General features: G+C 41.1%; 1 protein-coding gene across 1 annotated transcript in view; it reads right to left on the reverse strand.

Moving 5' to 3' along the window:
* Window positions 1–13,037, reverse strand: part of Brca1 (BRCA1 DNA repair associated) — a 61,940-nt gene that overhangs the window by 20,552 nt on the left and 28,351 nt on the right. The window contains exons 11-13 of the mRNA XM_028780663.1: window positions 9,209–9,371; window positions 4,838–4,967; window positions 2,298–2,473 (exon numbers count right to left, since the gene is read on the reverse strand). Of these exons, the coding sequence (XP_028636496.1) occupies window positions 2,298–2,473; window positions 4,838–4,967; window positions 9,209–9,371 (469 nt within the window). The remainder of the gene's footprint in view (window positions 1–2,297; window positions 2,474–4,837; window positions 4,968–9,208; window positions 9,372–13,037) is intronic.

Raw genomic sequence — 13,037 nt, forward strand, 5'->3', positions numbered from 1 at the left:
AAAAAAAAAAAAAAAAAAAAAAAAACCCCTTAATATATGAGGCTGGAGAGGAGGCTGTTCTTCTAGAAGAACCAGGTTCGGTTCCCAATACCCATATGGTAGCTCAAAACTGCCCCTAACTCTAGTTCCAGGGCATCCAAAACCTTCTTCTGACCTCTATAAGTACCATGCATGTATGTGGGGCACAAACACACATGTAGGTAAAATATCCATACACATAAAGTAAATAAACCTTAATAAAAGAAGGGTTAGTGATAGAATGTGTGCTGCAACTATTTACAATACCATACTTTTAGAAATGACTTTAATGTCCAATGGATTGAGATTATAATATATCTATTCTATCAAAGTAGTCATCATCCATTATAATTTTCATGTAACATTTACTGATCATGGATTCAGAAGGCAACTTGCTCAGAAATCTCTCTGGCCCACCCATTAGATTTTACACTTTGAAAATAAATGTTGAGTCACAAAAATGCTCCTAACATGTTAAAGGTAACAGCTAAAAATATTTATTACTTGTGTGGGTGTGTCTCTGCCCATCCATGTGATGTAATTGTCAGAGGACAATTTATAGGGGTTGGCTCTTTCCTTCTACCCTATGAGTACCAGAGATTAAAATCACAAATCAGACTTGGTGACAAGTGTTCTTATCTGATAAGCCATCTTGCCAGTTCAGAAATATTTACTGTAGTCAGGCCTGGTGGCATAGGCCTATAATCCCAGCTACTCAAGGCTGAGGCAGGAGAATCACAAGTTCAAGGCAAACCTGAGCTACATAGCAAGTTTAAAACTGTTTTTTTTATTTTAATTGATTAGTTGAAATAGGGTCTCTACACTGCCACTGATGAAACTGGCCTGGAACTGTAGGGGAAGCGATCCTCCTGCACCAGCTACTCAAGTACCTGAGACTACAGACATCTCTCACTATATTACATTTATAACTATACTTAAAAAATAAAACTCTGAGTAAAATATCTAAAGAGACAGCAATTATTATTATTACTATTATTTTGGTAGAGGTTCCCCTGGCTGCCCTGGAGCTCACTATGTAGACCAGGCTGGCCTCAAACTCAGAGATCCTCCTGCCTCTGCCAATCAGGTACTGGGACTAATAGGCATGAGCCCCCATGCCCAGCTGAAACAGCAATATTTTATTATTATTATTAGCTGGACAGGAATAGAGGTTATTTTAAATACTATTATTTACTATATTGTCCAATTTGGTGATAGTCAATATAGAAGACTTTCATGAGGAAGGAAAAGAAGGTTAAATCATTACATTTTTCACTTAATAAACAGGTGTTAAGCATGTTAAAAACAGTAGATACATTTTGGAAAATGTCACTGATCAAAAATTAAGGTATAGATTTATAAAAAAAAAAAAAAAAAGGCTCAGCACCTAAGAGCACTGGCTGCACTTCCAGAGGACCCAAGTTTTGTTCCCAGCTCCCACACGGAAGATCACAGCAGCCTAGAACTTCAGCTCCAGGATACCCATCACCCTCTTCTGGCTTCAACAGGCACCAGGTATATATGCAGTGCATAGACATACATGTGGGCAAAATACCCATGTACATAGCATAAAAGTCAATACATCCCCCCCCCCTGTTTTTTCTTTTTCCCCCGAGACAGGGTTTCTCTGTATAGCCCTGGCTGTCCTGGAACTCACTCTGTGGACCAGGCTGTCCTCGAACTCAGAAATCCGCCTGCCTCTGCCTCCCGAGTGCTGGGATTAAAGGCCTGCACCACCACTGCCTGGCACAAAAGTCAATACATCTTAAACAAAAAAGAAGTAAGCCAGGTAAGAACACAGCCAAATACTACATCTGGTGCCAAATAGTGTTTTTTATAATAATGTATTTTTGATAAGTAATTAAAACCTTTCTTTAATAACTAAAACTCTGATTTACAAGTAATAAAATATACTATCTACAAGTGATTTATGAAGCATAAAAGATAGTCACTTATATTTATTAAAAATAGCTCACTTTGGGATGTGACATATTTTCCAGCAAAGGACAGGCCTCTAATTTTATTCTGGGTCTTAAGATTCTAACAGATAAAGCGAAATATTTCAATGACCAGAGTCTACTGTATTTAAAACTATTGGTAATCCACCATGGACAGACTTACAGCTCAGACTGCAACTCCAGTCATTTTTCAAAGGTACACTTACCTTAGTATAACAAACATCCACGATAAGCCAGTGCATTTGAAAGCTTACTAGAACAGCTTTATAAAAGATAGACAATGAAACAAAGTGTCTCTCCATTAAAAAGAAGAAGCATTACCTAGATCTTGCCTTGGCAAGGAAGACTGCCCTGTTAAGTTGTGTGGTTCATACGACTTCTCTGATTCAACAGGCTGAAGGAGCTCCTCTTGAGAGGGGGAATTTCTGTTTTGAAGACCCCTAGAGCGGCCATGTGCAGAGCACCTACTGCCTGCCAATGGAGATTTAAAAGAAGCCCTGGAAAGACGGATGAAAGAAGAAAACCATCACTACCAATTCAGAAAGGCCTAATCATGACTTCACAGCAGCCAACGCATGACTGAAACATCTGACTGCCAGAGAAATACGGGATGACCAGCAAAAAAAAAAAAAAAAAAAAAAGGCCTGGATTCCTTCTGCCTGCTAATATATGACCCCACTTCAGGGCTGGTCTGAGGCCCTGAAGCCTGAGGCTGATCTCGGAGCTGCTGAAAAGCATGTCAGCATGTTTTTTCTTTTGCCAAATACCCACCATTGCAAATTCAGATTCCATACACTAGTCCTCATGAGTCCAAATGCATGTGAGGCCTCTTATGGAGACAGAAAACTGAGCCATGCTAGCATTACTATACTTTATTTCTACCTAATTTTGGGAGAATTTAGAGTATCACCTTTATTCCCTGCCCTTTCAATGTCCAAAGCCACACTGAAAACAAGAGGCTGGGCTGGAGAAATGGCTCAGCAGTTAACAGCACCTTTTTTGCTCCTTGGAGAGAACCTGGGTTCAAGTCCTAGCAAACACAGCTGTCCAACATTCCAGCTCCAGGATGCACATGATACAGACATACATTTGAGCAAACCACTCACACACACAAAATAAAATAAAAGCCAGGAGTATTAGTACATGACTCAAAGTCTACACCTCAAGGTAGAGGCTGAAGACTAGGAGTTCAAGGTCATCCTTGGCTACATCGTAAGTTCAAAGCCAGTCTGGGCTACCTCAGATCCTGTCTCAAAATATATACACAAATAAATGTAATTAAAAATAAAAAAAAACCCAAAAGTCAACTCTTAGGAGTAAGCACATACCTCAGTGGTAAAGCCTTTGCCTGGCATATGGGAAGGCCTGCATTTGATCCCCACTATCACATTCCTTAACAACTAATAATATATGTACACAATAGGTAGTTCCCCCAGTGTTCTGAGTATTCATGACAGTATGCCAATGAGACACTTACCACTAAACACAGCTTTAGTGCCCAAGGAAGCTGATATCCCACTCCCACCACCCCAAATCACAATGCCAGTTCCTTAGCCTTAAAAAGACGTCCTCTGAAAAGTCCAAGGCCAGGGAAAGAGAGCACTGTTAGATTATTGACAACCTGTCACTATTCCCAAAGGGATATATACACATAATAGCAATTCAGAAAACAAGAGTTCTTTTGTTGTTTGGAGTGGTGAAGATGTTTGACCTGATAGGAGTTAAGTATCTCTGAAAATAAAAGCGGGCTATGGTGGTGCATGCCCCTAATTCCCAAACTCAGAATCCTAACTTGACAGTCTTTTTTTTCTGTATAGATTTAACAATGGTGATTTAAATATATATCCTGGAAAAATATTCTGAATATTTCCCAGAGTAAATTAACAAATATACTTTTTCTAAAAAAGCAAAAATTTCAATTAGGGCAAGGTCTGTCTGGAGACTACTAGCAGCTATCAGGCTTCCGTTTCAGTTCAGTTACATTACATTCTACCTCTAAATGACAAAGTTAGATCTAAGTGCTTATTTCTTGGGTTGTAGCTTAGGCCTGCACATACCCAACGAAGCCTATACTAAATAAACAAAGGAACGTGACCTAGGGTCATTAAGGGTCTATAACTGTGAACACCTAGGATTCAGAAGGCTGAAAAAGGACTACTCCAAGTTTGAGACCATGTTGGTCTAAAGAGAAAGTTCCAGACCATCTAGGGTAACCCTGACTCAAACAAACAAACAAACAAACAAACAAACAAACAAACTCTCTAAACAGAACAACACCCCCCCCAAAAAAAAACCCAGAAAGGATGAGAGACATTATCTGCATAAGGGAGCAGGTAGAAGCCAGAAACTAACACTGAGTATCCAATTTGATTGTTCTCTACCTTATTTTTGAGGCAGGGTCTCTTTCGAGCTAACCAATTTGGATAAACTGGCTGGCTAACAGCACTAAAGAACTTCCTGTCTTTGTGTCCCCAGAGCCATTACAGGTTTGTGTTACTATTTCTATTGTTAAATATGGGTGTAGGCACCCGTTGTGGTGGCATATGGACGTGTCAGTATGCTTATTTGTCTGGGTTCCACGTGGAGGCTAGAAGTCTACCCCTTGGGATTCTATATGGCTGTATACCCATCTCTCACTGAATCTAGAGCTCACTGCACCCAGGAATCCCAGCACAGAGTCACAGCTGTGCAGCTACTGATAACTTTTAGATGGGTTCAAGGATCTGATCCCAGGTCTTCATGTTTGCATAGAAATCACATGACTGACTGAGTCATGGCCACAGCTCAGGTATGGAAGGAAAGTCAACAGAAGTTCAGTGTAACAAAGATGTCACCCGATGCCACAGACTGACGTCTCTTACCTTCGCATCCCTGACTCACTATCTCCACTGGTGGGAGCATCCGGAGATTGTGGTTGGAATTTGTCATCACAAGAGCTCTTCGGATTCTGGCTTACAGGATTCTCATTAATGTTCTTTGAAGTTAAAATTGCTTTAAATAGAATGAGAAAAATCTATTTTACTTATTTGTTCTGATGGGCTTAATTCAGGTGAGGATATTGATTTTTTTAAAAGCAGCAATCTATGACGATCAAACTAGTTCTTTTTTCTTTTTCTATGTAACAGGACTGTCATCTTTTCAGCTCATTTTACCAGTGTGTGCCAGCACGGATGGCAGTAGCGGAATGCACAGCCAAGGATGACACTGAATGCCTGATCTCCTGCCTCCACCTCGAAAGCGCAGGGTCCCAGCTGTGTGGGATCACACCTAATTCTATGTACCAGATTACCAAATGCTTCACTTCACTCTTAGCCAGGCATTCTACCCACTGAAGTATGCCCCAAGCCCTAAAGCTGGTATTTAAACAAATGTATTAAACAGAATTTTACTGATACGAGTAGTTCAGCAGACAAAGGATAGCACCAGGTAGTATTAAATAATGATAAGAAAACAAAAATACATAATGTATTCTTATCTCAGAAGCAAACTGACCTATGCCAAAATCTCCTCTGCTATCAGGAAAGCAAAAGTACTGGAAGCACAGAACACATCAGGGATGGCACAGGGCCTGCTGGAGCTTAAATGGGAGAAGAAGGTGGGGGTGGAAGTGGTGGGTAGGTGGTACAGGGAAGAGTCAGATAAGAGGACATTTGCTTCACACTTTCAATTACTGGCAACGCACGCACACACGCGTGCACACACACACACGCACACACACACCCCTAACTCACGGTACTGGATAATGAATCTAGAGTAATAGGAAATAACAATAATAATGAAAGGCACAGGAAGGTGAAAATCATAACAGACCCAAGGCAAGGCTCTGGCATATGCTATTCCCTTTGAGAAAATGGCTTAAAGAAAGAAATGAACTCACTCTGTAGACCGGGTTGGCAAGGAACTCGCAGAGATCCATTTGCCACTGCCTCCCAAGGGATGAGGATTAAAGAGGCAAGTGCTATTATGCACAGCAGAAGAAATATTTAAACATCAAAAGCAATTATTGAAAATAAGTATCTTTTATCTATTGATATCTAGGTGTGACAGTGTATACCTTTAATCTTAGCATTTGGTAGGCACAGGCAGGGGAATCTCTGAGTTCCTTGCTGGAAAAGGCTACACTGTGATACCCTATCTCAAAAACAAACAAGCAGGCTAGAGAGATGGCTCAGAGATTAAAAGGATTGTCTGATCTTCCAGGGGTCCTGAGTTCAATTCCCAGCAATCTCATGGTGGCTTACAACCATCTGTAATGGGATCTGGTGCCCTCTTCTGGCCTGTAGGCATATATGATGTATACATAATAAATCTTTTAAAACAAACAAACAAACAAACAAACAAACAAACAAGGGTGTGTGAGTATGGAGTTGGAGGTCAGCCTGGTTTCCAGAGGGAGTCCTAAGACAGTCTAGAGAGAATCTGTCCCCCCCACCCCAAAAAAAGAAGGCATTGGAATTAAAAGTGTGAGCCATCATACACAGTAGAATATTTAAGCATCAAAAACAGTCCATAAGACTCAGAGGTTAAGAGTACTTGTTGCTCTTGCAGAGGGCTTAATTTCATTCCTAGAACCATATGTTCGTGTAGTATCTTACAGCTTTATAATTTCTGTTCCAGGGAACCCGATGCCCTCTTCTGACCTCTGTGAACACCAGGCACTCACAAGCACACATATATACATGCAGACAACAAAAATATCTAAAAATTTAAATGTGTATATTTAAATTAAATATCTTTGTTCTATTAAAAAGACTGGTAGTCAGGCTTAGTGTCAGAGACACGAAGGTCCAGAGTGAGTTCGAGGTCAGTTAGAATCATTCAGCAAAATCCTGCTATTATGAGAAAGCAAAACAAATCTCTCTGGATCTCTCTCTCACAGACACACACACACACACAGAGCATGTTATATAAGCTGTTTATTACAACTAGTCCCAACTCATTCAGAATTTACAGGGGAGGATCCTAGAAAAATTGAACAAGTATTTCTAGGAATAAATATGTTGCCAGCTAGAAAAGCTCAGATGTATCTAAAAATCACTTTTACCACAATGTGCCATGATCTCACAAATGCTAATATTTGCTTTCTGAATAACAGGGAATGTGTGCTTGATATGATAGAAGCAAATCTTTAGAGGAAGATAATTTATAACGTGTATAAATTTCTGTCCAAATATTATGCAGGTTGTGGAATAAACCTTAGACAAACAGGAAGACCTATGCAGAAGAGCCGGGTATTGATGTTAAGACCCCAGGGAAGGGCTTTTTATCATCTTTAAGATCATGAGCTGGGGGGACAGCTCAGTTATCAAAGCTCTTGCTTAGATGTGCAGAGCATATTGTATGTAACGTGTGTGAACACACATGTACATTAGTGTTTGGAGGCCAGATATTGATGTCAAAAAATGATTCTCTATGGCTCTTTTAAATTTATTTCATGTGCATTGGTGTTTTGCCTGCATGCATATCTGTGTAAGGACGTCAGATCTTCTGGAATAGGAGTTACAGTCAGTTGTGAGCTGCCACATGAGTGCTGGGTCTTCTGGAAGAACAGCAAGTGCTCTTAACTGCTGAGCCATCTCTCTGGCCCCCTCCATGGCTATTTGACTTTACTCATTGAGGTAGGGTCTCTCAACCAACCCCAGAGTTTGCTGTTTGGCAAGTCTCCCTAGCCAGCTTGATCTGGGGATCCCTTGGCTCTGCCTTCTTAGGCTGGAATTCCAGGTGGCTGTCAGGCCCACCCGGCACTTGTACCTTTTCTGTAAACCTTATTAACCCTAGTGCTCAAGTCTATATATATTAAAACTATCTTTCTGTTTGTTTTTGGAGACAGGGTCTCTCTCTATAGTCCTGTCCTGGAGGTTGCTATGTAGGCCAGGCTGGCCTTAACTCATAGAGATCCTCCTGCACCTGCCTCTCTGAGTGCCATGATTAAAGGTATGTGATATCAGACTTTTCCTTTAAAAGGGAAAGGAAATTGAGTTTCTCTTAATGTATCAGCCTAAGGTGAGAAAGGCCAAGTCTGGAGTTGCTCTAGACAGTCAAGTATTTTAGAAATGAGCCACAAAGAAACATTTTATCTACAGATGTTCAGTGGGAGTCAGAAACAAAACAAAATGAAACAAAACAAAAAAACCTACCCAACCAACCCCCTAGGGCGTATGCCAGATATGAGGTAGTAGGTTCAGGCAGATATTCCAAGCCAGACACTAACAATTCTTGTTAGTTGTTAGTTCTTGTTTCTTGTGCAAGAGCACTGAAAGTCCTGTCTATTTTCACAGTAACGACAGTGACAGTACGCCAAAGATAACTGTATTGGGGATGGGACTCTGGGCTTCATTATCTGCTGATGAACTAAATGAAGATGTGGTTACAAAGACTGTACTTAAGGAGAGAGGCTGTGAAGCGGCGCCATAGCAACAGTTCCCAGCTTCCCTTGCATGAGCTACTGTTTCTGAACAGAGAAATATTACAAGGCACGTGTGGAGACCAAGGCCACTGTACTGAATAATGAACAGACTTGAGTCCCTAAGAGTCAAAGGAAGGCCTCAGGGCCCAGAGGACTGTGGAGGAAGTGCTGGAGCAAGTCATGTAGGACTGCCGAGACCAGAGTGAAGAAACCGTGAGGGCTCACTACCCTGTCTGTTCCTAAGTACCAGTTCCACCTGTGCTTGGCCTGCCACACATGAGGATTCACTAAATGAAAACTTCCTTTACTTCTGATCCCTCTGCCTCTACACACCAAATGCTGGGATTAGCAACATGACCACCAAAGCCCACTTTCTACCTGAAAACCTAAGGTGCAGCTACTGAAACCAAAGGTCTCTTCTTATAAATCAGAAATCCCAGGAAGCAGGTCTTCATTTTGTGATTTATCACTATAAGGATTTCACCTGAATGGCTTTCTAAAATGATGGGGTTACCTATTACCAATCTCCAACAACTAAAAGCAAGAACTATTTCTATTTCCTATGGAGTCCATGGCATCTCCTTGTAAACACCCAGAGAAGGACACCAGTGAATGATTACCTTGGGTCCCTCTCAATGGTACATCTCTTGTGAGCAGGGACTAGGACTAAGGTTACCAAATTACTCATGGAGCAACTGAGTAAATATGCGCTGAGCAAAGATCACACAATGCTGGAGCTCAGTCCTCACTTTTGGAAGGAAATAGAGACGGTCAAGGGAGGGAAGAGTTTTGCTCATGATACTGTCATTTGTTCAGCATTACCCACCTGCTCCTGATATGTTTTGCTCCAGATCTTCTAGGGCACAAGGGTCAGCTAGGAGGGAAGGGGAGTGGCCCAAAGGCTGGTTCCCATGCTGCTCCAGCACAGCTTCCAGGTGAGCCATTTCCTGCTGGAGCTTTATCAGGTTATCCTTCATGGTTGCCCTCTGCTGTAAAACCAAACAAGAACACCAAGAAAGTTACATACTCCGAGAGATGTGCCATAAAGTAAAAATATGTCACACCAATTAATCTTAGCATGGGAGCTGAAATCACCTAGTATGGAATTATGAGTTCTGGTTGAATACCCTTTAATCCAACCATACTTATGTGGTTAATGACCTTGAAATTATTTCAAAATGATGTTGGAGGAGAGTGCACTCTCCCAGATAGAGTTGCCTCACTGTAGCTCCTCATTTTCTTTTAAAGATGGGGGATGGAGTGGGGTAATAATAGTGCTTCAAACAGATTTATAAGAATCTGTTCACAAACTACATAAACTATGTTTCAAAGATTTGGCACTGTGAGATAAGACATTTAATCAGTCCACAAAATGTCATTAATTTTTTTTTTAAGTTCAGGTTTATGAATGTTTTATCTACATTGGATGCCTGTTGCTCTCACAGGTCATTGGATCCATCAGAACAAGAGCTGGGAGTCATCAGGTGAGTACTAGAAGCAGATTCCAGGTCCTCTGTAAGAGCAGCCTGTTAACCACTGAGCCCTCTCTCAAGCCCTATTCCAAAATTTCTTATTATTTTATCTTTAAGAGATTTGTAGCTGAGGGCAAAGATGCATCGCTATGCTTAGCTCCAAGTATATTTAGTTTTTAAATGGATAAATGTTGAATTATTTCCTATGACATTCTAGAAAGCCTATAACAAGTTACTGTTCTTTCTCTTTTTTAGATTTATTTTATGTGTGTGAGTACACTGTCACTGTCTTCAGATACACCAGAAAAGGGCATCAGATCCCATTACAGATGGTTGTGAGCCACCGTGTGGTTGCTGGGAATTGAACTCAGGACCTCTGGAAGAGCAGTCAGTGCTCTTAACCACTGAGCCATCTCTCCAGCCCCAGGTTACTGTTTTCAATTCAAGATAATGAGCTCTTCTTGCACATGGGCTCATACTGTTTACTGATCCACTTCAAGAAGTAATATAGCTACCTTTAATCCCAGTATTTGGGAGGTACAGGCAGGCAGATCTCTGTGAGTTCAAGGCCAGACTACAGAGTGGTCTACACAGTGAGTTCTAGAACAGCCAGAGCTGTTACACAGAGAAACCTTGTCTTGAAAGCAGAAAAAGGGGCTGGAGAGATGGTTCAGTGGTTAAGAGCACTGACTGCTCTTCCAGAGGTCCTGAGTTCAAATCCCAGCAACCACATGGTGGCTCACAACCATCCATAATGAGATTGGATGCCCTCTTCTGGTGTGTCTGAAGACAGCTACAGTGTACTCATCAATAAAATAAATAAATAAATATATATTAAAAAAAAAAAGAAAGCAGAAAAAAAGAAGAGTAACTTAAGCTAGGCATAGTAGCTTTAATAGCAGCAGTTGAGGCCATCCTGGTCTACATAGTGCGTTGCAGAACAGCCAAGGACTACACAGTGAGACCCTGTCACAGACAATCTGGCAAGTCTAAGGTATTTAACAAGCAAAGGATGTGGGAATATAACGAAATTCCATATATATATCTTCACCCCTTTTTAGAAGAAATGTCAATGCTTGGTTTTCAGCTGTGTGAAGGGAACAAAATCTGTTTCACCTTCTCTTTCTTTTTTCTGACCCTTAAAATGACTTTGCTTTCCACTAAAATCAAGCCATTTTCTTCCTACAGCTATGCTAAATTCATAGTTCTCAGGAGAATTTTATGACCGCGCCCAAAAAATGTATTTCAAATTTGTGACCCCCCCCCCAAAAAAAAATATGCTTTACAAAGGTTCCCACTGCTACTGAGACTGTACTGCTGCCAACATCTGCGGTACCACCAATGCCACCACATGGCACCCATGAGTACTGACATCCCTGATCAAACCCTAGGCAAGGCCAATGCTTTAAAAGCTGAATTAGTAACACTCATAACTATGCCATCTAACCTCCACATGGCCATTAAAAACACCAGAAAACTGGGGTGGGGAAGGAATCGAACCACTGCTACAGTGACTTTCTTTTGGCTTTTTCTATAGGAAGGAATGTATAACTTAGACAAATTCTACTATAGGTAAGTTGCTCAAATGCACCAGGGAGAACAAAGCCAGACAGGTTGCCATGTTTGCTTGACTCTAATTCTGAAATATCTCTTTACATCAAGACTCCTTTTTCCAAAAGGGCCTGAAATGGCATAATATGGCTCAGTTAGTAAGTTAGTATTTTTGGACACTAAAGAACCTAGTTGCCAGGCAGTGGTGGCACATCGCCTTTAATCCCAGTACTTGGGAGGCAGAGGCAGGCAGATTTCTGAGTTCAAGGCCAGCCTGGTCTACAGAGTGAGTTCCAAGATACCCAGGGCTACACAGAGAAACCCTGTCTCGAAAAACAAACAAACAAAATCAAAAACAAAGAACCTAGTCATTACTGCCCTAAAGTAAGTCTGAGGACACCTTGATCCTGTTATTTAACCCCAGCATTTCCCATAAGCCCAGTTTTCTAGAGACACTACAGGGCTCAGTGATACCTATGCATTCAGTCCATCTGTATCTTTGCCTCAGTTCCTACATCTCCTCTTTTCCCATTTGGTAAAGTCTTCTAATCTTCCAAAGCCCAACAGTAATTGCCTATCAGGACAGCAATGTGCCTCATTACTTGGCTCAGGCTGCCAATGCATCACTATATTCAGGGGAACACACACACAACTTCCCTGATGGGAGGAATCTTCCCTTTTTATTTATTTTTTCTTTTTGTTTTGAAGACTGGTCTATGTATCCCAGGCTAGCTTCAAAGTTGAGATTCTTCTGACTAAGCTTCCTTTATGTTGGGAATGGCAGTGTTATGGGTATACAAGGTATGTAACACCAAGCCCCATCCCACTGCCTATCAGAAAGTAATTTCTCAGCAAGCATTTAATATGGAAATGAACAAATGAATGAAATCTTTGAGTTGTAAAATGGGAGAGGTAGGAGGGTTGGCAAGATGGTTCGGTGGGTAAAGGTACTTGCTACCAAGCCTAATTACTTGAGGTCAATCCTTGGGATCTACATAGGGGGAGGAGACAATCTTGCATCTTCACCTGTCTCAGATGGCACGCGCACGCATGCACACACGCACACCCCGTGAGCATCACAAAGGTCTATCAGTGACTCCAAATAAGGCACTCTATATCACCTGTTACCTCTCAGTTCTATATAAACCTAGGTGGGGGAAAGGTTCCATTGCAATCATTCTGCTTGTCTGTGCTAGTCCTGATCAAAGTTACCTATTTTGAATAGATACTTGATATAAAAACACTTTAAAAAAAAACGAATCCTGATCAAATAATGAACATATTTCTGGGAATAGGATCAGAGACACAAGAAACAAGAGTAGTGTTTTGAATGTCAGATTTAATACAGTATGGCTAAGACAGATGGACTACAAAGCTGGAACTTAAAAAACAAGCAGCTAAGGGACAGAATAAGGTGACAGATATACTGACAGAGCCCCAAATCTAAGTCCAGAAAGGATCAGGAGTGGAATGAGAAGACTTAAGCCTTTTAATGAATGTTTGTTTTATTTTTTGAGACAAGGTGTCACTTTGTAGCCCTGGCTGATCTTGAACTCACTTCTGCGACTGGAATGTTGGAACCAATGGGGGATGCTGTCTTTGGTGACAACAAAGTGACCTTAGGAATACTCA

This window comes from Grammomys surdaster, unplaced genomic scaffold (assembly GCF_004785775.1).
Source record: "Grammomys surdaster isolate TR1022 unplaced genomic scaffold, NIH_TR_1.0 371, whole genome shotgun sequence".
Lineage (NCBI taxonomy): Eukaryota > Metazoa > Chordata > Mammalia > Rodentia > Muridae > Grammomys > Grammomys surdaster.